Genomic DNA, 26,213 nt, shown 5'->3' with positions numbered 1-26,213 from the left:
GGAGTACCCGGAGGAAACCCCTGAAGCACGGGGAGAATTGCAAAATCCGCGCACACAGAGCAGAGGCGGCATTCAAACCCCCAACCTGTTAGAAGCCTACTGTATATATTAAATTAAATATGAGTTTTACTGTATATCACAATTTAGTTCTCTTGCTTAACAGAAATCAGCAGACGTGGGATATTAAGTACAATGAGACAAATATCATTTCCAATGTAGTTCCCTTCAAATTTTCACTGCCAATGATGAAATACAAGCCAGAAATGTTGTGACTAGTGTGCTTGACTTGAATACATTCAAGTAGACACATTCAAAAATAGGGTTGAAGCTCAAGAGCACAGTAACTGATGTTATAGAGTTAAATATATGAAAATATTATAGCTATTATAGAGGGCAGTGGTTAAGGCTCTGGGTTACTGATCGGAAGGTCGGGGGTTCAAGCCCCAGCACTGCCAAGCTGCCACTGATGGGCCCTTGAGCAAGGACCTTAACCCTGTCGCCTCCAGGGGTGCTGTATCATGGCTGACCCTGTGCTCTGACCCCAACTTCCTAACATGCTGGGGTATGCGAAGAAAAGAATTTCACTGTGCTGTAAAATATATGTGACCAATAAAGACTCATTAACGTATCATCCAGTGTTACGTGTTATCCTTATGTTATACCTTAAATCCAAGTGATCCAGGTTTTGCAGTGTTAAGAAACACGTTATGCTCCCGCTTCACAGCAGCTCTCAGTGGCACCACCTGCTGCTGAGTCAAAAGGTTATTATGTCATCCTAAAGTCAAACCCTTTTTTTGTTTTTCAGACCCGATTGCACACAAAGTCTGCAGGCTGGACTTTGATCAAAACTGTTAGACCTGAAATGGAGTCGGGTTCATGCAGAATGAATCTCCTTCTCTTCACCTCACTGCTGTGTATCCAAGCCTGCTTTGGGGTTCCAGCAGGTAAGGTGTCGCTTGTTCCATTGTTACTTCTCCAGACAACGGTAGGAGGTGTACACAAGTTAAGGTCATATTTGGTCTCTGCTCACTTAAAAATGCTATCAGGCTGATCTCTTACTGACATTCCAAAAGTATTGGAATGGCAAGGCCAGTTCTTTTATTTTTTAGTATCTTTAGTTTCTGCTATACACTGAAGACAATTGGGTTTGAGATCAAAAGAGGAATATTCAATTCAATTCAATTCAATTTTATTTGTATAGCGCTTTTTACAAAAGACATTGTCTCAAAGCAGCTTTACAGAAATATCAACATGGTACACAGATATTAAAGGTGCGAATTTATCCCAACTGAGCAAGCCACTGAGTGGCGATGGTGGCAAGGAAAAACTCCCTAAGATGTTTTAAGAGGAAGAAACCTTGAGAGGAACCCGACTCAGAAGGGAACCCATCCTCATCTGGGTAACAACAGATAGTGTGAAAAAGTTCATTATGGATTTATATGAAGTCTGTATGGCCTTAGGAGCAGCCGTAGTCCCAGCAGTCTGGAATTAGAGAAGATTTGAGCTCCATCCAGAGGCAGAAAGGATCTGGATCTCTAGTATCTCCATAAATTCATGTGGGGCTCGGCGAAAGGAGAGAGGGAGAAAAAAGATTATTATGACTGCGAAGTAGTAGAACAGAATCTAGTCAGGGTAGGCTTGAGTAAACAAATACGTTTTAAGCCTAGACTTAAACACTGAGACTGTGTCTGAGTCCCGAACACTAATAGGAAGACTGTTCCATAACTGTGGGGCTCTATAAGAGAAAGCTCTTCCCCCTGCTGTAGCCTTCACTATTCGAGGTACCGTCAAATAGCCTGCATCTTTTGATCTAAGTAGGCGTGGCGGATTATATAAAACCAAAAGGTCGCTTAGATATTGTGGTGCGAGACCATTTAGTGCTTTATAGGTTAATAAAAGTATTTTATAGTTAATGCGAGATTTTACTGGGAGCCAATGCAGTATTGATAATATCGGTGTGATATGGTCGTACCTTCTAGTTCTAGTTAGGACTCTAGCAGCTGCGTTCTGGACTAACTGGAGCTTGTTTATATTCCTACTGGAACATCCAGACAGTAAGGCATTACAGTAATCTAATCTAGAGGTGACGAATGCATGAACTAGTATTTCCGCATCATGTAGTGACAATATGTTTCTTATTTTAGAAATATTTCTGAGATGAAAGAAGGCTATCCTAGTAATATTATCTACATGAGCATCAAATGATAGGCTGGAGTCAGTAATCACTCCAAGGTCTTTAACTGCTGCACATGATGAAACAGAAAGACCATCCAGAGTAACCATGTGATCAGAAAGATTACTTCTAGCTACACGTGGGCCTAATAAAAGTATTTCTGTTTTATCAGAATTAAGTAGAAGGAAGTTAGTTAACATCCAATGTCTAATGTCCTTTACACAATCCTCAGCTTTACTAAGCTTCTGTCTGTCCTCTGGCTTCGCTGAAACATACAACTGTGTATCATCAGCATAACAGTGGAAGCTAATTCCATGTTTACGAATAATTTGACCTAGGGGTAGCATATATAAAGTAAAGAGCAGTGGGCCTAAAACAGAACCCTGTGGAACTCCAAAAGTAACCTCAGTACGCATGGAGAATTCACCATTTACATCTACGAACTGATAATGATCGGTCAGATAAGACCTGAGCCAGGAGAGGACTGTTCCCTTAATACCAACAACATTTTCTAATCTATCAAGGAGAATAGTGTGATCTATAGTATCAAAAGCTGCACTAAGGTTGAGTAACACAAGCAGAGAGACACAACCCTGATCAGAGGTCAGTAGAAGGTCATTTACTACTTTAACTAACGCTGTCTCTGTGCTATGATGAGGTCTAAACCCTGACTGATACATTTCATGAATGTTATTCCTATCTAAGTACGAGCATAACTGCTTTGCTACAACCTTTTCTAAAATCTTAGAGAGGAAGGGGAGATTTGATATTGGTCTATAGCTGGACAATTGAGACAAGTCAAGATCAGGTTTTTTAATCAAGGGTTTAATAACTGCTAATTTAAGTGATTTAGGTACATAGCCAGTGCTTAGGGAAGAATTGATTATATTTAGAAGTGGTTCAATTACTCCTGGACAAATCTGTTTAAACATATGAATATGAGACAGTAGATCAGAATTTCAGCTTTCATTTCTTCATATTGACATCTAGATGTGTTAAACAACCTAGAACATGGCAGCTTTGGTGGCAGACCACCCAATATTTAGGTGAGCAAAATTAAAGGAACAGATAGGTTTAAAGTAAACAACACTGAATATTTGGTTGCTTATCCCTTGCTTACAATATCTGCATCCTTTGCATTCTTCTTTTGTGATGCTTTTCAGTTGTTGTTTGTTTCGGGGGGGGGGGGGGGGGGGGGGGTTCTCCCTTCAGTCTCCTCTTCAGAAGGTGAAATGCTGCTCAACTGGGTTAAAGTCTGGTGATTGACTCGGTCAGTCTAAAACCTTCCACTTTTCCCCCTGATGAAGTCCTATGTTGCGTTGGCAGTGTGTTTTGGATCATTGTCTTGCTGTGTGATGAAGTGGTGGATGCATTTCTCTGTAAACTGGCAGACAGAATGTTTCTGTGGACTTCTACCATCCTGAGTTACATCATCAATAAAGATTAGTGATCCTGTTCCAGAAGCAGCCATGCAACCCCAAGCTATGACACTACCTCCACCATGCTTGACCAATGAGCATGTACATTCTGGATCATGAGCAGATCCTTTCGTTCTTCACACTTTGGTCTTTCCATCACTTTGGTAGAGGTTAATCTCGGTTCCAAAACTTTTGTAGATCGTTTCTGTATTTCTTTGCGAATTCCAATCCGACTTTCTGAGTCTTACTGCTGATGAGTGGTTTTGTATCTTGTGGTATGGCCTCAATATTTCTGCTCTCGAAGGTGGATTGTGATACCTTCACTCCTGTCCTGTCGAGGTCATTAGTGATGTCACAGACTGTTGTTTTTTAGTTTTTCATCCCAGCTCTTACAACATTTCTGTCATCAACTGCTGCTGATAATCTTAATAACCATAAATATGTATAAATATGGATAATGTTGGTTTATCCTTTTTAACAACAAATGCAGTCTTCACAGGCAAAACCCAGAGCTCAAATCAAGAGTAGACACTCAGAGCTATTAATTGTGATAAACATTCAGTCTAACAGGACACACCTGGGCAACAAGAAACACCTGTCAGTCATATGTTCCAATATTTTTTTTTTTATCTTTTTCAAAATCTATTTATATCATTCATGGGCTTTCATTTGGTCAAGTTGATAGTTTAGGTATTACCAGACCAAGCCTGCATGTATCATAAAACTAAGACTGGAGCAAACTTATGTATATGGACTTTATCTCATTTCTAGACAAAACCTCTGTTAAAAATCATCAACATCAAGGTGAAATTATTTCTCCCAGCAATGAACTGAACCAAAGTCTCTTTTTTCATTTTCTCCTCCCCAATGGCCTTTTCAGCACCAGTGTTCCTGAGTAGGTCAGAAGCTAAGCAGATGCTTCTGCATCGCTATCGACGTGCCAACTCATTCCTGGAGGAGCTGAAACAAGGAAATCTGGAGAGGGAGTGTTTAGAGGAGATATGCTCATACGAAGAGGCCAAGGAGATCTTTTCTCGGCCTGAACAGTTGGTAGGCTAAACTTATATAAGCAACCCTGCTGAAAAATGTAGCTTGGCTTGACCAGCTCACAGCTTGACCGGCTCAGCCTGTGTTATCGCAGCTGTTAGCTAGCCAGACCAAGTTAAGGAATTTAAGAGGCCATGTCATGTGTAGCATAGCAGCATTAATTCCAGTGGAACTAAGAAATACATTTGCTGTATTTTTTTTAAATACATTTTTCTGTTTTTCAGGATGAGTTCTGGAAGAAGTACACAGGTATCATATTACCTGTTGGGGAAAGTAAATAAAATGAAATCTACGTATGTTTCTGTTTGGTTTGAGTCGGACTGGTTCTGTTTTTGCGGTTATTTCTGCAGAAGTGGACCAATGTCAACCTGGCCCATGTGCAAACGGGTCCACTTGTGTCAGTCAGGGCAACACTTATATCTGTCTATGTCCACCTAAATTCCAGGGACGGAACTGCGACAAAGGTAACACAAGCAATTACATGTTTGGTTGTACAGACCAGGTACTTCCCACCAAAACTCTTAACAGTACCATTGGTGACCCGACAGAAACACTTCCGCACACTTTTTATGGCTGTCTGTATAAGAACGGATTATGTGAGCACTTCTGCACAGAGGATGCAGATTTGGCCCATCGATGTCACTGTGCTACTGGTTACAGCCTGGCGGCTGACAACAGAAGCTGTGTGTCACAAGGTGGGTTTTGGCATTATAAAAATATGATGGATATGATGATATGACGTATAAGTCCCCTATACCCTCTGACCCCATGCTTCCAGATAAAAAAATGTATAAATCTGAATTTCCTTCAGTGATTTTATATTCTAAAAATAACCAGATTTTCTTTTTCCTTAGTACCTTTTGCTTGTGGTAAACCGGTGGTGAACCAAATAGGCCCTAGGATTGTTAAAGGACAAGTGTGCCCTAAAGGACAATGTCCTTGGCAGGTAGAAGAAGACAAAAAGCAGCTAGATTTTGGATACATTATGACAAAATGCTTCTGTAGACTGAGGTCTTGAGTTCTTTTATGTATTTTCCTTAAGGCATTACTTAGGCTTGCGGGTGTGTATAAATGTGGAGGAGTTATTCTAAACTCGGAGTGGATTCTCACAGCAGCTCACTGTGTCTGGCACGCAGAACCATCCCAATTACAAGTGACAGTCGGTAAGAAGTTTCGGGAAAATAAATAAACTAATCCTCCATAGATTTCATCTCCTTTCCTTACAAGAACCTCACACTGGCCTTTGCTCTTACTTCCCTTTGATTTTCCTGGTGTCCTATTCCTTTCAGGTGAACACATCATTTCTGTAAAAGAGGACACAGAGCAGTTTAGAGGGGTGTCTGAAATATTAATCCATCCTCTTTACAACTACACATCCAATGATGCTGACATAGCACTTCTACATCTGCGCAGGAACATATCACTAGGCCCCTACGTCGTGCCCATCTGCCTTCCTCCAGCACAGGGCACATTCGGTCGCACGCTAGGTTCGGTGCGCACCTCTGTCGTGAGCGGATGGGGCCGGCTTTCTCAGCACGGACCTCAGTCCACCGTGCTCCAGCGGCTAGAAGTGCCCCGGGTGCCGCTCGAGAAGTGCCGAGCCCACTCAGGTCTGAGCCTGACCAACAACATGCTGTGTGCTGGTTTTAAGGAAGGAGGACGTGACGCCTGTCAAGGGGACAGTGGTGGGCCACTGGTCACCCACTACAACAACATATGGTTTTTGACAGGCATAGTGAGCTGGGGAAAAGGCTGTGCTCGCTCAGATATGTACGGCATCTACACCCGTGTAGCAGTATTTGTAGAGTGGATTATGAACACAGTCGCTGCAGAGTAAATTCAGAGTAAATTAAGTTTTAATATCTTAAAACTTAATATCAGATGATTTGGTGCTGTAAAGATGAATACAAACTGTACTGATACTTAGCTTCACTATAAAACACTATCGTTCCCTGAATATGTGTGTGTATATATATTATATATTATATATAATATATATCAACAATGAATTATTGTACCATTCTATTTGCACAACCACTAATAAAATGAATATTGCTATTAGATATAAGAGACTTTTGTGTTTAAATTGTGGTTATTTTGATCAATTCTGCTCGTGAGCGTCAAAGTTTTACTATTGGAGGCAGGCTTTTAGGCTTTCGGGTGGACAGTCTCCAGACTTTGGACTCTTCAACTGTAGGGAACAGAAAGTCTTACAGAACGTCAGCCACTATCCAAAATGCGGCTCATATTGCTGCTCTCTCTGGTAACGAGTTTATGTTGCTGCTACCCTGCTTCAGGTAAAATGCTTGCATGTATGATGATAAACTTACGCACAGACAGATTAGACGAGTTTATCTGGTTTACATGTATCTAGATCTAAGTGAGACCTTCGTCGTATTCATAAATGTATGTAGGTCAGCGTGCTTGTGGTTATATACGGTGTATACATACGCATATATGTACATGGGGTCCTATTTGCATTGTAGTGTTTATCAGGAGGAAGGCGGCTCATGGAGTCCTCACCCGTATTAAGCGGGCAAACTCGGGGTGGTTTGAGGAGCTGAAGATGGGCGACCTGGAGAGAGAGTGCATAGAGGAGAAATGCTCTTACGAGGAGGCCAGAGAGGTGTTTGAACACACAGAAGTAACGGTCGGTATTGTAAACACACACGAAATGACTTAGCAGGAGGGAGCAGTTTTTCTAACGACTTCTTTTGAAATCCAGTGAAATTCCCTGCCATTCTTAGTTATTGACATCTTATATAATAGAACTGTTACTGTGACACTGTAATCAGGCTGTAAAACGTGAACATTCGTAGTAAATGCACATGCTCCTTACTTTCTGTCACCACAGAATGAATTCTGGAACAACTACCATGGTAAGATGTTCAATGACTAGAATGACAATATTTTAAAATGAATGCATTTTGTCATTTGATTTTGAGATCATTGTTGTGTTTTGCGTTTTGTTTTTTTTTTAAGTTAAAGATCTCTGTCTGCCGAACCCATGCAAGAACAATGGTAGCTGCACACAGATGAAACAATCTTACACATGCCTGTGTCCAGCAGGTTTTCACGGGCGTGAGTGTGAACATGGTACGATCATCAACTTACCCATGTTTGATATGTACTCATTTGTAAAAATGGCAAAAATACCTTTGCCAGCCTGTTGTGCAACAAATAAATGTGAATAAGAATGATGCCATATATTTCACATGAACCTATTTTCACCGTATTCTTCCACAGTAAGACGTAAGGGTACTTTTATTTGTTCAAAACGTCATTTTCATTTCAATGTACGGGAATGCGCACGGTGGTTTAGTAGTTAGCACGTTCGCCTCACACCTCCAGGGTCTGGGGGTTCGAGTCCCGCCGGGGCCATGTGTGTGCGGAGTTTGCATGTTCTCCCCGTGCTGCGGGGGTTTCCTCCGGGTACTCCGGTTTCCTCCCCCAGTCCAAAGGCATGCATGGTAGGCTGATTGGCGTTGCCAAAGTGTCCGTAGTGTATGAATGTGTATGTGATTGTGTGCCCTGCGATGGATTGGCATCCTGTCCAGGGTGTACCCAGCCTTGTGCCCGATGCTCCCTGGGATAGGCTAAAGGTTCCCTGTGACCCTGAAAAGGAGTAAGCGGTAGAAGATGGATGGATGGATGTATGGGAATGCATTCGAGATTAAATTAGTAGCCTTTATTACCCTTTAAGCTCTTGATTAATGTTTTTTTAACAAATCTTTCCTCTAGTGATTAAAAATATTCCTGACTCTTGCCTCGATAAGAATGGGGGATGTGAACATTTTTGTGAGGAGCAAGTGGGGAGACGCAACTGTTCCTGTGCGGACGGGTACTTCCTTGGGACGGACAGACAAAGCTGTCTGACCCATGGTAAGAATACTAAAAATGTGCAATTGATCAAGATTTTTTTCTAACTGGATTAACATGAGAATTTGTTTCTCTCTATAGCTTTTTGACCATGATTTCAATGAATTGCTTTTTATCCCCCAGAGATGTTTCCTTGTGGCAAGGTGCCACTTCTCCATGCCAACATCAGTAGAAAAAATGTGGAGCATGACCAAAGGGCTCGAATAGTAGGAGGGACAGAATGCCCTAAAGGATACTGTCCGTGGCAGGTAAGTTAAAGTTTCTTAATGTAGAACATATACATGTACTCTATGTATATAAGATAAGTGACGATTTAAAGGAAAAACCTGACAATAAAGAGTGCAGATGCATCCAGAGAAGTGTACAGCATCCAGTGTCCTGTGCTGGCCATGTGCCGGTGTTGTTTTCCCATCACGTGACTTTAAATGTGAAAGTAGGAGGAGTTAATTGGTACAAGACGTGAGATACTGATTACTGAACAAGTCGAAATGAAAGAATTTCTCGCTTAAGTGAACTAAAAGGCAATAGTATGTGACTTGGGATTTACGCTATGAAAGAGCAGACTTTACTTGCTGCCTGAAAATGTGATAGAGTCACTACTAGCCACCTCCTGAAGATTTTTACGTAGGTAGAGAAGTGAAAGTCATTAATCAGGACATCTATTCCATTGTGTTTGATCGATGGATAGTTTACAAGGACCTCCAGTCCTCTGTTCTGCCATGTTACCTGGGCAAGAAAGGTAACTTATTAAGTCTGGTAAATCTGGCATGTTGTGGTGTTATCAGTGTTACGTATTCTGCTGACATGTTAAGGGTCCAGCTTCGTCTTAGAGGGTCAATGCAACAAATCAATGCAGCGTTATTCTGACCGATCACCGTTATGCGATGATTCTATCCTGCTCACAGTAACACGAGGTCACTGGATGATTTGATGAGCATGAAAATGATGTAAATCATATTCTGTGGCCTTTGCGGTCACCAGATCTCAACCTATTTAAAACCTATGGGAGATTTTGGACCCACATCTTAGACAGTGCTCTCCACCACCATTATCATAACACCAATTGAAAGAATATACTTTTTGTCTTTCCAGTACAGTTCCAGAGACATGTATGATCTATGCCTAGGAGCATTTGCAACACCTTACCAAGCCAATGTATATTGGTTTTTCCTTTAATTGTCATCCACCTGGTAAAATCCTTTATGTCACATGAGTAATCCTTCCCTGAATTACTGTTCACTATACAAACGTTATGTGGCCACATGCGTGCCTGACCACCTCCAAAGTGGTTTAATTAATCAATCAGTTATGGATTACGATGAGCATCTGAGACACACCTGTACTCACCTTCACACCTGTACTCAATGCTGTGATTGGATTCCCCAAGACATATGCCAATATGCCAGTGTTATCGAGGCTCATGCGTCTGTTTCCATATGAATTGCGATCATTCGTTAATTCAATCATTCATCTTATGTAAAGACTTATCCTGTTCAGGGCATGGTGAATCCAGAGCCTGTTCCAGGAACATGAGAATCTACCTGAATGGGATGCCAGTCCATCGTTATGGTCCATGAAGTATTAATTGTTAAGACTGAAGAGAATATGAGAGTTTAATGTCACACTGATTTTCAAACAAGTGTCTTCATCAGGTCTTGCTAAAGTACGGTGAAAAGGGGTTCTGTGGTGGTGTGATCTATAAGCCTACATGGATCCTCACAGCTTCTCATTGTTTAGAAAAGATTGCAGTCAAGTTTCTCAAAATAGTTGCAGGTGAGTTCTGTACATGATAGCGTGTATGTGCATCTGTAGTCAAGACACCAATTAACAGCCTTTTTTTTTTAAATCCAGGTGAGCATGACATTAACGTGAACGAAGGTTCGGAACAAACTATAGAAGTGGATGAGATGATTATGCACCCCAATTACGTCTCGGCAACAGCAGATAATGACATCGCCCTCCTCCGTCTCCGCCGTCCCATCGTCTACAGTACGTACGCGGTACCCGTGTGCCTCCCTCGCAAAATAATGGCAGAACGAGAGCTGTGGAGAGTCCGCTTACACACCGTGAGCGGATGGGGACGACGAGCCGAGGATGGACCGACGTCACGATTGCTCCGGAAGCTCAAAGTGCCCCGTATCCACACTCAGGACTGTCTTAGGGAAAGCAAAGTCTCGCTAACCTTGAACATGTTCTGCGCTGGCTACTTCGAGGGTAAGGAGGACTCGTGTAAGGGGGACAGCGGTGGACCTCTCGTCACCTCTTACGGGAACACCACATTTCTCCTGGGCATTGTGAGCTGGGGCAAAGGATGCGCCCGCCCAGGTCACTACGGCATATACACACGTGTATCCAATTACCTGGAGTGGATCCACAAGCACACCTCAGCTACCAATTCAACAAATGAATGAGTGGTAGTGGGGTCAGTGGAGAAGATTGTCTAACCAAATGTGTGTTTTTGTCAATTTTAATTCACCAATCTTACTGTTAATATATAATAAAACCTTGTTACAGTAACTGTTGGTAGGTTGGCAACATGGACTATAAACAAGGCGCACTTAGAAAACATGAATTCTTACACTATCTAGTGCTGCTCGGTGCCTGACAGATCTTACGTCACATGGCCTTGATTTATTTTTGTTTGCAATAAGCTTGAGAGAGTGGAGTTAAGCATGAGCAGATGTGCAAAGTAGGTCACTCACAGCAAAAATGGCGAATTACACAATGACTTTCATCTTGTCACGTATTCCAACTTCGATACTACTTCATTTTCTTATTTCCTTTTTTCTGTTATAATATATGATTCACTTTTTCCCCCTCCAACTGTTTCACCTTCATCTCCGCCTGTGTGTCAGCTTTAAAATCTTTAGAAATAGAAATAAAAGGGAGCTAATCTAACTAAAGTGCCAAACAAAGTTGATCTTTTTCCCCCCACATATGTAGATGTAGATCTTGTGAAGTTGGTGCAAGGTTGCTGATGTTCGGAGAACGTTATCAGTTTTTCAGATTCCTTTCGGGATCCAGTGACTAATGTTCAGGGGAGGGTTTTCTAAGACGTTCTATGCTGTACAGGAACGAACAGATATTTCGGATTTGCTCACTGTAAAACATACCAAGCGTTACTCTTCAATGCCCTACAGTTTGTTCCCCTGACTGCCTCAAACAGGTAGGTTTGTATGGGATTTATATCGCCTGATTGCTCGTAGCAATGTTTAATTCAGTCTTATAGGGTTAAATAAACACCTAGTGCTTTGAATAAACCATAAACTAGCTTTGCTTTAAACTGTTTCCAGTTGGGCTTAGAGACACACTGGGTTAATTCCACATCGGGGACTTTGCAGTGTGAGATTTGTAATACTGTAGCTGATCCATATAGTGGGTGACGACATTATGACAGAATATTGATATTGTGATCAATCACATCACATGAGTTTTAAAATTGATATTTGTACTAAATATTTTTTTCCCTCTTCTCTTCAGTATTTATAATATAGTTTGTTTATATAATATACAGTATGTGTATATATATGTATGTGTGTATATATATATATATATATATATATATATATATATATACACACACACACACACACACACATATATATATATATATATATATATATATATATATATACATATATATATATATACATATATATATATATATACACACATACGTCTATATACATACACACACACGCATATATATATAATGGCACTACTATTCTGTACATATGGTATACTTGTTAGCAAACCTATAAATATTGTGTATCGTGACTATATCGCAAAGTATCGTGATATCTGCTCCATATCGCCCACCCCTACACCTCTAACACACAGGCTTGTAGACTGATAGTGTAGTCAGTCTGTGTACTTTATCCAAAGCAAAAAAAAAAAAAAAAAAGGTCTTTTGACCCGCGGATCGACCGCTGAGACGTTGTGTTTATCTCTGGATGACCGTCAGTGTGGAGTCTCTGAGAGAAGCAGCATGAAGAATGAAACTTTTCTCGTGTTGTGTCTTTTTTGTCACGCTGTATCCGGGGCAGGTAAGTCTCTCAAGGATCAAATTATTACACTTTTTCAAACTGGCTCATGGACAGTTTTTGTTCCTTTTCACCGGGTCTCCACCCCCTTTTCCTCTCAGTGTTCCTGAGGAGAAATGATGCTAACTCTGTGTTGAGGCGCTTCAGGCGAGCGAACGCGGGCTTACTGGAGGAGCTGAAGCAGGGAAACCTGGAGCGCGAGTGCGTCGAGGAGATCTGTGACTATGAGGAAGCGCGCGAGGTGTTCGAGGACGATGCTAAAACGGTCAGCTAAAGATGTTGGCAACGTGCTAGAACACCATGCATGAAGTATTTACTTGCTCCATACACGCAATACTATATATATATATATATATATATATATATATATATATATATATATATATATATATATATATATATATATATAGTTATTATTATCATCCTGTTGTTCAGTAGTAGGAAGGTGCTGTAACTAGAATGAGCGTTACATTGAATCACGTGACTACTGCCAGTCCCGTTCCCTTGGAGATGCAGTTGGGGTTGTTTTTTTTTGTGTTGAAAATTTTCACAAACGAAAGCTTGGTTTTGTTTAAATGAATTTTTACTGAAGAGTAAACACAATGATAACAATATAGCATTATTATTATTATTATTATTATTATTATTATTATTATTGTTTGCTTCTTTAAAAAAAAAATGATATTATTATAAGATGTGATCACATTGTAGCAACAGTGAAGTAGTTCATTTAGGATACAGTCTGGAAAATGTGTTTCAGTAATAAGCTTTTTTTATTATAAAAAATAAAATAATTTTTTTAAAAAAATTATTATTACACACCATTTTAGAAAAGAGCAAATAAGAAAACGTCCAAAAGAAAAGTTTGGATTTCTTGGTGATTTTATTTTATTATTATTTTTCCTAGTTTTTGTTTATTTTTGGTATTTTCCCAAAACGTTGAAAAATTTAAAATAAGTTATAGAACATACGCAAATGATGCATTTTCCTTTATAACAGAATAACAGATTACATTCCCTGTGAGAAAAATTTAAAGGAGGCCAGTCTCATTTTAATTTCGCTTTTTCATACACAAAAGTATACAAGTCCTATACAAAGTCCTCCGCAATGTGTTTACGACCGTACATCCGAAAACTGAAAACACATGAATCATTTCCATCTTTATATTTAGAGAGTTTAAATCGACAGGGATAAATATTATGAGTATTTTCCATAGGTATTTCCTTTGCATTTACATTAGTCGTCACACTTTTTATCAAGTAAAGACATATCTTCTAATTTGGTAGATTGATCATTCTTTTCCCAAAACAAAGGAGGCTTTTAATCAGCTGGTAAATTCCTGTTAGAAATACTTTTATCCATCCATCCATTTTCTATACCGCTTATCCTTCAGGGTTGCGGTGAACCTGGAGCCTATCCCAGGGAGCATGGGGCACAAGGCGGGGTACACCCTGGACAGGGTGCCAATCCATCACAGGGCACACTCTCATACACATTCACATAAGCATTCGTATACTAAGTTAACTTTGGACATGCCAATCAGCCTACCATGCATGGAAATAGTAATTGTAAATAATCTGTTAATATAAATATTGTCAAGAAAAAAGCGAAAAAAAATTAAAAAAAAAAAAAAAAAGCCCTCACAGACTAATTAGCACTACATCGTTCACAAAGGCAATTCATTTTCAACTTTTTTTTTTTTTGCATAGACACTAATACACCTACTAAATTTCCACCTAAATGCCCTCTCACCTCCCCCTAATATTCCAAAATATAAGCACATAAAACACAAAACATACTGTATATCAGGTGAAAATCGCACAAGTATCTCATCTGACAATGACTGACTAAACTTCTTTTTTTCTTCTTCTTTGATTTGTTTTACAGAATCAATTTTGGATATCATACCATGGTAAGTTTACCAAGGGGAACTATATTAAATCAACCTAATTTCATTTAGAGTTGTACATGTAGGCTAGTTGCATGTAGCCTGAACTATATCATTTTCTATAATGGCATGTACGAACCTGTTCCTGTGAGTGATTAGCTGGATGTAAAACAGAGAGAAACTCTCCCTATGGGAGCTGCATGCTAAATGATATTATATGGGCAGAGTGGTTTTTACACTATTTTTTTTTTTTTTTTTTACTTTTCTGCGTCAACCAAAGAAGCAGGGTAAAATAATTTATGTAGTGCACATTCTCCATAACAGATTTATTAAAGTAGAGATGTCACGATAACACGTCTTTTCCCCATACTGATACCCATTAGTATCATCCGATACCGATACCTACACTTATACCATTGTTTTCTTTAAGAAATACAAATCTTTAGGGGGAAAAAATTAACTGAAGCACTTTCATTTTTCCACACAGAAAACCACTTACTTATAATAAACATAACAAAGTTAATTCTAATATTTAACAAGAGAAAAACTAGTCAAGTCTGTTTATTAGCATTGCTAATTCAAAAAAGCATTTTTTTTTTCCCAAATCCAGTTCCAATCGTTGCTTTTTATTACACGATCCGATATACTGTAAGGTCAACTATTTTTTCCGGTATAGGCGTGAAGCAGATACTGGGTATTGGATTGGTGCGGTCTCTAGTTTAAAGGCAACTGGAACTCAGACTACAACATAACTGAAGCTGAAGTGAAATTCTTTTATTCTTTTGATCTGTTAGTGTCTCTCTAAACAAATTTATGCTGAGTTCACCGGCGCAGATTTGGGAATGTGGTTAAAATGTTCCACAGTCAAAAGAGGCCAATATCACACCCCTGTCAGTTCACTCTTTTGCTGCAAAGCAGATATTTACTGTATATAGATATCTATCCAATACAACTATGCCACCCTACTTCTTAACCGATATGTTTATGCATCTGTAATATCAAATGTACAATCTTGTCAAGGCACACCTATTTGAGCTTGTATATGTTTGCATTTTGTACACCAGCTCGTGAGCCCTGCTTGACCAATCCTTGCAAAAACAATGGGACTTGCATATATTTGGGACACTCCTACATCTGCCAATGCTATGAAGGCTTTGAGGGCAAATATTGCCAAGAAGGTACAATGCATCTTGGGTAAAACATATTCCCAGCTACATTAATATTATTTAAGATTTTCCTACGCTTTGTCCTAGGCATCATATTTAACAATGTGATAAATGAAACAATTAACAAAGATTCTCTTGTCCAGCATTTGAGGATACTCTGAAGTGTCTGTATCTGAACGGTGGCTGTGAGCAATTCTGTGACGGTTCAGCGTGGAAGAGAAAGTGCGCATGTGCCCCGGGTTATGTCCTTGGAGAGGACAGGAAGTCCTGCATTGCTCAAGGTGTAGAAATCCCCGATTTAAATATTCATGGGATGTGAATAATCAGAATTGTGGGAATACACATACTCCTTATAAAAACATTAGGACTTATTTATCAATCTTTTAGTAAAGTGCTGTGTAAATGTTTGCGTAAGTCAAACCGAGCGAAAAAATGTTCTCACCAAATTGTGAGATGCCCACAAAGCTCCATAAAAGGTCAAAGGTCACAGACAGCTGGGAGCACAAAATGAACGATGACGGTAAAGGCTGAAAAACCAAAGTGGAAGTTTTGTTTTTTCTTACCTGAAATGAATTATCACGGTAAAGCCTGAAAGGCATAAGTGCAATTTATGTAGACTGACTTTTACAGCAGTAAACAACAACATATATTATATATACATATACGGCTTACGAATGTCCTACATTTATACGACCCCATTTCTTTTGTCATAGTTAAACGATTCATTTGATTTGCCTTATTTTATGGGTTTGTCTTGGCTCACTTTCTTTATTTGTTGTAATTGATTCCTTAATTAATGCCAACACTATAAAAGGGCTGGGTCTTAGTCCCCGACCTAGTGAACTTTCTAAGATGTGTTTTTCATTGAGACTCCAAAAGGCAAATAAGAAATAAGTCACTTTGGATAAAAGGCGACTAAATGCTGTAAGCGTAAATATATAAGCAATTTAAACCTGACCGTAGAGTATATTCCATATATAAAAATGCAGTAATCCATGCAAACGACTTGATTTGCATAAATTAGCACACACTCAGGAGCACGAGTCGGATGTGAACATCCATCCATCCATCCATCCATCTTCTACACCGCTTATCCTTCCTTCAGGGTCACGGGGAACCTGGAGCCTATCCCAGGGAGCATCAGGCACAAGGCGGGGTACACCCTGGACAGGGTGTGATGTGAACATTGTTTCTGAATTTACAGGATTTTCACGAATACCAAATTTCGTGTGAACACTCGTACAGATACATTAATCCGCTCGTATCCAGCTTGATAAATAAAGTCCATTAAATGCATTTCCGGTAACAGTGAGGTGGAAAGCATAAACTGATGTCCTCAAATCCATAGAGTGTCAGGATTGTACGTTTGTCGGAATTTACATAAACCAAATTTGGTTAAGATTCGAGCAGTGGACTTAGCATGCATAGCATTTTGCTATGATTTGTAATGATCGCCATCGTTCTTTCTGCTTACAGTTCCAGAACATTTTGGTTTGCATTACATCTTATCTGAATGCATGTCTTTATACTGTATTTTACTGAATTTCATCTTTAAATATACTGTTACTGTTTGTAGTCCAGTACCCATGTGGTAAGGCGCCACTTGAGATAACGCAGACTGTTTTACCACGGGCTGTGGGTGGAAATCAATGCCCGAAAGGCCACTGCCCTTGGCAGGTAACTAATCTGTGTACCATATAAGCATTTTTTTTTTTCCAGCTATAATAAACTGTACTGATTAGACTGATGTACTGAGTAAACTGATCACAAGGACAGGTCTGGTACTCCATTTATTGTCAAGAAATCCAACCCTAACCCCTAACCCTAATGCGCAAGTGACAGAGGGATTGTGTAAGTTATATTCATCAGCATAATCCGAATCAGTTAGTCAATCAGGCAGAAGTGTATTTTGATGGCCTTTTTATGCTGTTTATTCCAGAATCTTGTCAAAATATATTTAAAAATAAATAAATAAGTCTGGTTCACCAACAGGACGTAGTAGCTCACAGAATATGAAAACCATCCAAACGTACGAAATAAGAACTTTCTGAAGAGATTTACAAAAACTGCCATGTACTCATCCTGCATTTAGAAATATCAGTGAGAGTCACCGTTGCCCCTCGTCTCGCACCATACAGGTCCTCTTGAAATATGATGGACAGAGTCTCTGTGGAGGAGTTTTATTGGATACGAACTGGATTCTTACAGCTGCTCACTGTGTCGATAAGAAAGATATCAAAAAGCTGAAGGTTATAGCAGGTACTTATTACTTGTTTGTACACGTCGTGCTATATTATACAACAGTTCCAAGCAGTGCTCCGAGTGTACTGATATTTAATTTAAAAAAAACAGTACTGGTATATTTCACCGTGTGTGTGTGTGTGTGTGTGTTCGCTACATAAAATTCCAATTCTAGCAATACTCTGAAACTGTTAGCATGCTTACTACAGGCTGTCAAGTCAGTCTGTGCGTTGTCATGGCAACTGTATTTTGATCTTTGCGTATAATCGCTTTTTTTGTTGTTGTTTTATCAGGTGACCATAATATCGACCAGGCGGAAGGCACTGAGCAAACGTTTTCTGTATCGCACGTAATTATCCACGAGAGCTACGATCCTGCATCAGCAGACAGCGACTTGGCTCTTTTGCGGCTCAGCGAGCCAGCTACACTATCGAATCACACCATTCCTATCTGTCTGCCAACGTCGGAGTTTGCCAAAATGGAGCTGGAGGCTGTTCGCTTCCATACCGTTAGCGGATGGGGCCAGCACACTGTAGGAGGCAACGTGCGTACCTCTCAGTCCGTCAAAAGCATAGCCCCTGTACTCCGTACGCTCGCTGTCCCGTTCCTGCCTAAACCGGAATGTTCTATTAAGAGTGGGGTTAATATCACTGATAATATGCTCTGCGCCGGTTACTTTGAGGGCAGCCAGGAGTCGTGTCGAGGAGATGACGGCAGTCCCCTGACTACTCAGTACAAGGACACACATTTCCTGACTGGGATAGTGTCATGGGGCAAAGGATGTGCCCATCCAGGCTTCTACGCCATATATACCAAGGTTGCTAACTTCCTGGACTGGCTTCAGCGTGGCATGGCTACACCAATCGCCCACCCAGATGCCTTCAACACTTCACGTGCTTCAGTCACGGCTACACCTCCTGCTGAGCAGTTCACCTGGAACTGAGTTTAGCTCGTTTAAGATAAGAGTACATCTAATCAGATTGTGATCTCGTTTTCTGAAATAAAGAGATTAAATTCATCATCAACGTTGCAGGACTCGTGTGTGTTTCTTTTCACGTCTGTCGGTGTGTACAGTTCATTATTAAACACGACCGTCGTCCTAACATTACACAAGGAATGTGATTCAGTGCCTGTTCTATCAGCAAGTAATGACTCACACGTTGGTTAAAATACCAATTTAACAAGTGTTTTTCTTGTGCAAACCGATGGCATTATTCAGTTTCAAACAAGCGAGAGAACTATGGACACACTGTGTCAATATTAGCGAAGAGTCCAGAAAGCATTCGGGTTCACTCTTTCTCGACGAGCTCATAGTATCGGTTCGGTTTGACAGCAGGGGGTTTAAATTTAAAAGCTAAATGTCAAAGAGAAATATTTTAATAGCATTAATAGGTTATATATAATAGCGGTTTTTTGTTGTTGTTGTTTTTTACTGTGTTTATTGTTCTGTTTCTTTCGGTCTCTGTCCCCCCCCTCCTCCTCCTCCTCCTCCCAGGTATCACTCAGGTTACTGACCTCCTGTGCTTGTCTTTCAGAATTCAGTCCTCTCTTATAGAGAAGTGTCTTGCGATAAAAACTCGGCATGTTTCGGGTCTTCAGGACCTTTCTTTGTCTACTTCTTGTGCACTGTGTCACTCCTGAGGGTAAGTACACTGCTAAGTTGAAAGGACAAGGCTGAGTTTGTAGTGTTTGTGCCGATCGTATATCTGTTGGTTCGACAGTTTGTGGGTTTTGTGATTTAAAATCGGTTTTGTATTTGCTACAGATAGATCTACCTTTATAGCTATATATCTATTATTTATTTATTTTCTTCTTTTTTTAAAAAATGTGTATATCTAGGTACAGTCTCTTCTGAAAGTATTGGAACAGCAAGGCCAATTCTGTTGTTTTCTTCTATACACTGAAGATATTTGGGGTTGAGAGCAGAAGATGAACATGAGACGATAGATCAGAATTTCAGCTTTCGTTTCCGGATATTTACATCTAGATAGAATATATACATATATATATATATACACATCTATTTACGTGTTAAACAACTTAGAACATGGCAGACGACCCAATTTTTAGGTGAGAAAAAGTATCGGAACATATAGTCAACGTAAACAGCACTTAATGTTTAATTGAATATCCCTTGCTTGCAATAACTGCATCAAGCCTGTGACTCATTGACATCACCAAACTATTCTTCTTTTATTATGCTTTTTCAGGCTTGGAAAAGCAACATAAAAGCACCATTTGGGGAGTGGGGAAAGCGGGGGGGGGGGTGCCTCCTTCAGTCTTCAAGATGTGAAATAATGCTGAGTTAGGTTAAGGTCTGATGATTGACTTGGCCAGTCTTGAGTTGGGTTGGCATCATAGTCTTGCTGTATGATGAAGTCCATCACACTTCTATTGGATGATTTCTTTCTCCACACTTTGGTCTTTGCATCACTTTGGTAGAGGTTAATCTCAGTTGCAGAACTTTTGTGGCTCATCTCTGCATTTCTTTGCGAATTCCAATCTGACGTTATAAGTCTTACTGCTGATGAGTGGTTTTGTATCTTGTGGTATGGCCTCTAGATTTCTGCTCTCGAAGTCTTCTTCGAACGGTGGACTGTGATACCTTCACCCCAGTCCCGTGGAGGTCGTTGGTGATGTCACAGACTGTTATTTTTGGGTTTCTCTTCACAGCTCTCACAGTGTTTGTCATCAACTGCCTGTCTTCCCTGGCTAACAATTTTCGTGTCTGGTTGTTAGTACACCAGTGCTTTCTTTCTATTTCAGGGCATTCAAAATTGCTCTATTGGCTAAGCCCAGTGCTTGCGTAATGGCTCTGATCGATTTTCCCGCTTTTCTCAGCTTCAAAATGGCTCGCTTTTCTCCCATAGACAGCATTTCAAAGGTGAAACCCAAGGCTCAAACCAAAAGTAGACATTCAGAGCTATTAATTGTTTAAACAATCAATCTAACAGGACACACCTGGACAACAAGAAACACATGTCAGGTGCCATGTCGTTTAACACATCTAGATGTAAATATCAGGAAACGAACGCTGAAATTCTGATCCATGTGTCATATTCATCTTTTATCATTTCAAACCCAAATGTCCTCAGTGTACAACATAAACAACAGAATTGGCCTTGCCATTCAAACAGTTTTGGTGGGGCCTGTATATGTAAAAGAGAGAAAACTTTGGTTAATACATCATGAATCAAGAGACCTACAATTTATCAAAAGATCCAGCATGGTGCTTAATGCCAATGAATATGACTCCAGACAATGCAACATGATATTGATAAGCTGTGGTGTCTCTGTATACACAGTCTTCCTTCACACCAAGGATGCCAACCAGGTCCTCACACGCTACAGGCGAGCCAACAGCATCTTTGAGGAACTAAAAAAGGGTGACATGGAGCGTGAGTGCGTAGAAGAGCGGTGCAGTTACGAGGAGGCTCGGGAGATCTTTGAGGACGACAGGAAAACGGCATGTCTTTTCCCTCTTTTGCCATTTGGCTCATCACATTTTGAAAAGTGCGCAGTATTGTAACACACCGTCTTCCTTCTTTCCCTAGAATGAGTTCTGGAACATATACCACGGTAAGGGACTGTAAGCAGGTGTGACTTTTTCAACAATGAGTCAGATTTCGACTTCCGGTCGGAATCGGTGTTACATTTCCAGATTTTTATCCAGAGTTTTAAGAAAACCTTCTGTTTCTTACAAATGGTTTCACAGATGGAGATGCATGCATATCTCAGCCTTGTCTCAACAAGGGTGTGTGTAAAGATGGAATAGGTCGATATACCTGTTTCTGCCCTGAATTGTTTCAGGGGTATAACTGTGAGATTGGTAAGACTCTTCGACGTCATAATGTACACACAGACGTATATATAACCTTTACGTGCTGGTAGAACCTCATTTGAATTAAATCTTTGGATTCAGCAATACCACAGCTGTGTGAGGTTAAAAACGGTGGTTGTGAGCACTTCTGCAAAGTGGACCAGAAGAAGGGGACTGCAGTCTGCTCCTGTGCCAAAGGTTACAACCTAGCAGCTGACAGGAAGGCGTGTACATCTGATGGTAAGACAAGCAACATGTTTACACCCAATTTATCCACTAGTTACCCACTTGATATGATTACTTAAAAGTATCCAAGTATTAGAACCTGCCATAATTTGTTAGGCTTGAAATGAATCTCTACAGAATGGGGTGTGTGTGTGTATATATATATATATATATATATATATACACACACACACACACATACATATATACACATAGATATACACATATATATACACACACACACACACACACACATACACATACAGTATCTGACAAAAGTGAGTACACCCCTCACATTTTTGTAAATATTTGATGCTATCTTTTCATGTGTCAACACTGAAGAAATGACACTTGGCTACAATGTAAAGTAGTGAGTGTACAGCTTGTGTAACAGTGTAAATTTGCTGTCCCCTCAAAATAACTCAACACACAGCCATTAGTGTCTAAACCGCTGGAAATAAAAGTGAGTACACCCCTAAGTGAAAATGTCCAAATTGGGCCCAAAGTGTCAATATTTTGTGTGGCCACCATTATTTTCCAGCACTGCCTTAACCCTCTTGGGCATGGAGTTCACCAGAGCTTCACAGGTTGCCACTGGAGTCCTCTTCCAGTCCTCTTCTACTCCTCCATGACGACATCACGGAGCTGGTGGATGTTAGAGACCTTGTGCTCCTCCACCTTCCGTTTTAGGATGCCCCACAGATGCTCAATAGGGTTTAGGTCTGGAGACATGCGTGACCAGTCCATCACCTTCATCCTCACCTTCTTTAGCAAGGCAGTGGTCGTCTTGGAGGTGTGTTTGGGGTTGGTATCATGCTGGAATACTGCATACTGATCATGCTCTGCTTCAGTATGTCACAGTACATGTTGGCATTCATGGTTCCCTCAATGAACTGTAGCTCCCCAGTGCCGGCAGCACTCATGCAGCCCCAGACCATGACTCTCCCACCACCATGCTTGAGTGTAGGCAAGACACACTTGTCTTTGTACTCCTCACCTGGTTGCCGCCACACACGCTTGACACCACCTGAACCAAATAAGTTTATCTTGGACTCATCAGACCACAGGACATGGTTCCAGTAATCCATGTCCTTAGTCTGCTTGTCTTCAGCAAACTGTTTGTGGGCTTTCTTGTGCATCGTCTTTAGAAGAGGCTTCCTTCTGGGACGACAGCCATGCAGGCTAATTCGATGCAGTGTGCGGTGTATGGTCTGAGCACTGACAGGCTGACCCCCCCACCCCTTCAACCTCTGCAGCAATGCCGGCAGCACTCATACATCTATTTCCCAAACACAACCTCTGGATATGACGCTGAGCACGTGCACGCAACTTCTTTGGTTGACCATGGCGAGGCCTGTTCTGAGTGGAACCGGTCCTGTTAAACCGCTGTATGGTCTTGGCCACCGTGCTGCAGCTCAGTGTCAGGGTCTTGGCAATCTTCTTATAGCCTAGGCCATCTTTATGTAGAGCAACAATTCTTTTTTTCAGATCCTCAGAGAGTTCTTTCCCATGAGGTGCCATGTTGAACTTCCAGTGGCCAGTATGAGGGAGTGTGAGAGCGATGACACCAAATTTAACACACCTGCTCCCCATTCACACCTGAGACCTTGTAACACTAACAAGTCACATGACACCGGGGAGGGAAAATGGCTAATTGGGCCCAATTTGTAGATTTTCACTTAGGGGTGTACTCACTTTTGTTGCCAGCGGTTTAGACATTAATGGCTGTGTGTTGAGTTATTTTGAGGGGACAGCAAATTTACACTGTTACACAAGCTGTACACTCACTACTTTACATTGTAGCAAAGTGTCATTTCTTCAGTGTTGTCACATGAAAAGATAGAATCAAATATTTACAAAAATGTGAGGGGTGTACTCACTTTTGTGAGATACTGTGTATATATTTATATATATTTTTATTTATAAATATTTACATATATTTAAATTTGTTTACACCCATAATCAATCCTTGTTGTTTTTTTTTAAATCACAGCTCCTTTCAAATGTGGCCATCTGTTTCCTAAGACAACCCGAAGCATTTTAACACATCATACAACAGAAAATGTCACTAATAATAGCAACGGCACGAGCCCTACCCGTGTGCAAGTGGGTACAAATGAAGGAAAAAGTGTGACCTTCACTAAAAAAGAGGTCGTCACAAATGCCACTCAGAGCAAAGCAGATACCAACAGTTTGTTTGGACTGATGGAACCCATCCCCACTGTCCGGGAGGAAGCAATACTTCCAGAATCTTCTGGAGACACCAGGATCGTGAACGGCGAGGATTGTCCTCCTGGAGAATGTCCGTGGCAGGTAAAGACTTAACTCATGAAGTGTAATACGTCACAGGGATTTTGGATTCTGTGCCCAAAAGTCCACTTTAATTAAAAAAAAAAAGTTATGCTAGGTCGCACACCTGTACAATCAATCAACTGATTCAATTCAACTTTATTTGTATAGAGATTTTAACAATAGACATGTGGCAAGCCTCTGACAAGGAAACACTTGCTGAGGAAGAACACTTGAGAGGAACCAGGCTCAAAAGGGAACCCACCCTCGTCTGGGTGACACCAGATAGTGGCATTATAAATCATTACACTTCTACAATAAAACAGAAAAACCAAGTCACACAGTACTAGGTGTATCGGAAGGATATTCATTATGAGCATCATAGTCTCATTACAGCAGCAGTTCTTAGGTACTTAAGTGTACAGTACCCTGATGAGATTATCTTCTGAAGCGAGGGTGTAAACAGAAAGTGAGTCACAATTGCAGAAGCTCCAAGCTTATATTATTTCATTTCAATGGAACGGTCATAGAAAAAGCTCTCACAGATGGTATGAATGTCTTTTCTAGGCGCTGCTCATGAACGAGGACAAGATAGGCTTCTGTGGAGGGACCATTCTAAACGAATACTTCATTCTGTCTGCAGCCCACTGCATGAACCTGTCTCGCTCCATCACGGTTATTCTAGGTACTTGACTTGACCTTGAGAGAAATTATGCTCAATATGTTAAAAAAAAAAAAAAAGATTTAAACAAAAAAATAATGATTTATTACATATCAGTTTCAAATGGCATGGTGGTAGAGGTGGGCTCGGTGTGATATGTAGATACGCATCCTATACTTGATTGAATGTTGACATTCATCATATAGAAGGTGCTGAAACTACGCTGCATTTCTGTGAGACCGGGACTTACGTTACGTTAGCTTGTTATCTTCAAGTCAAAATGGTCCAAACATAATTTCAGTAATAAATAATATAGATCCAAGCAAAAATAAATAAATAAATAAATAAATAAATGTCAGAACAAAATTTCACTATTGTTTCAAAATTGGTCGTTTTATCCAAAGCAATCATCTGAATGTTCACAAATATTCATTCCTTTCCAACAGGTGAAACGGACGTGTTGGTTAGGGAAGGACGAGAAGCGGTACATGCCGTCGAACAGGTCCTGGTGCATACGAACTATCAGCCCGAGACCTACCACAATGACATTGCGCTCATCAAGCTCGTCCAGCCCATTACCTTCACCAAGTACATCCTGCCAGCATGCCTCCCCGACCGCGACTTCGCAGAACGTGTGCTCATGCAGCAAGAAGAGGGCATGGTGAGTGGATTCGGTCGTCTCCATGAGGGTGGTCTACAGGCAACTACCCTGCAAAAGCTCACTGTGCCCTACGTTGACCGCTCCATCTGCAAGGAGTCCACCAAGTTCAACATCAGCCCCCGCATGTTCTGTGCCGGCTACGCCAAGGAGGAAAAGGATGCGTGTCAGGGTGACAGTGGTGGCCCACACGTCACCAGATTCAAAAACACATGGTTTGTGACCGGTGTAGTAAGCTGGGGTGAGGGCTGTGCACGCAAAAACAAGTATGGCATCTACACCCAGGTGTCCAAGTACCTCAAGTGGATTGAGACCGTCATGGATCAGGTCATAGCCGAGACTAAAACCGGCAAGAATTCAAAGAAAAAGAGGCGGGCACCTGGGCAAGTGCCAGTGATTCGGATGTGAATTAATTCATCGATTGAATTGAATTCATTGATGTGAATCAATTATGATAAATTATGTGTAAGAGATATGCAAAATGAAACAAAAACTGGAACTTAACTACATTTGAATAAAAGGTTCCATATACTGCTCAACTCATCCTGTTGCCTTTGTCATTTGTCACATGAGAGTTTCACAAGAATCATACACAGTCCTAATTTCTTACTCTTCATTTTTTTTTTAAACATTTTTTCCTTTGTCGTCACGTGACTTTTCAGGTTGACGTAAGTGCGTTTTTAAAGTGGGCTTGAAAGCTTCGAG

The 26,213-nt window shown here is 40.6% G+C and overlaps 4 protein-coding genes across 4 annotated transcripts; all 4 read left to right on the top strand.

Moving 5' to 3' along the window:
• The first annotated feature begins 797 nt into the window (after positions 1 to 797).
• On the top strand, positions 798 to 6,711 carry f7l (coagulation factor VII, like). The gene is made up of 8 exons (XM_053615881.1): positions 798 to 944; positions 4,472 to 4,641; positions 4,863 to 4,887; positions 4,989 to 5,102; positions 5,187 to 5,333; positions 5,493 to 5,584; positions 5,681 to 5,801; positions 5,928 to 6,711. The coding sequence occupies exons 1-8, from the start codon at positions 863 to 865 to the stop codon at positions 6,473 to 6,475; spliced, it is 1,299 nt and encodes a 432-aa protein (XP_053471856.1). The 5' UTR covers positions 798 to 862; the 3' UTR covers positions 6,476 to 6,711.
• A 120-nt stretch (positions 6,712 to 6,831) lies between these two features.
• f7 (coagulation factor VII) lies at positions 6,832 to 11,420 on the top strand. The gene is made up of 8 exons (XM_053615880.1): positions 6,832 to 6,935; positions 7,125 to 7,288; positions 7,493 to 7,517; positions 7,621 to 7,734; positions 8,380 to 8,520; positions 8,641 to 8,765; positions 10,170 to 10,290; positions 10,369 to 11,420. The coding sequence occupies exons 1-8, from the start codon at positions 6,875 to 6,877 to the stop codon at positions 10,926 to 10,928; spliced, it is 1,311 nt and encodes a 436-aa protein (XP_053471855.1). The 5' UTR covers positions 6,832 to 6,874; the 3' UTR covers positions 10,929 to 11,420.
• A 936-nt stretch (positions 11,421 to 12,356) lies between these two features.
• Positions 12,357 to 18,884, top strand: f7i (coagulation factor VIIi). Its single transcript, XM_053615294.1, has 8 exons — positions 12,357 to 12,563; positions 12,662 to 12,825; positions 14,448 to 14,472; positions 15,513 to 15,626; positions 15,758 to 15,895; positions 17,191 to 17,291; positions 17,753 to 17,873; positions 18,149 to 18,884. The coding sequence occupies exons 1-8, from the start codon at positions 12,506 to 12,508 to the stop codon at positions 18,796 to 18,798; spliced, it is 1,371 nt and encodes a 456-aa protein (XP_053471269.1). The 5' UTR covers positions 12,357 to 12,505; the 3' UTR covers positions 18,799 to 18,884.
• Positions 18,885 to 19,165: 281 nt separating this feature from the next.
• On the top strand, positions 19,166 to 26,051 carry f10 (coagulation factor X). The gene is made up of 8 exons (XM_053615293.1): positions 19,166 to 19,498; positions 21,161 to 21,321; positions 21,410 to 21,434; positions 21,571 to 21,684; positions 21,778 to 21,915; positions 23,894 to 24,213; positions 24,757 to 24,874; positions 25,297 to 26,051. Exons 1-8 carry the CDS (start codon positions 19,438 to 19,440, stop codon positions 25,914 to 25,916), a joined length of 1,557 nt encoding a protein of 518 aa, XP_053471268.1. The 5' UTR covers positions 19,166 to 19,437; the 3' UTR covers positions 25,917 to 26,051.
• Positions 26,052 to 26,213: the final 162 nt, after the last annotated feature.

Source organism: Ictalurus furcatus, chromosome 26 (genome assembly GCF_023375685.1).
Source record: "Ictalurus furcatus strain D&B chromosome 26, Billie_1.0, whole genome shotgun sequence".
NCBI lineage: Eukaryota > Metazoa > Chordata > Actinopteri > Siluriformes > Ictaluridae > Ictalurus > Ictalurus furcatus.
The sequence above is the reverse complement of the archived record's forward strand: the minus strand, read 5'-3'. Positions and strand labels throughout refer to the sequence as shown.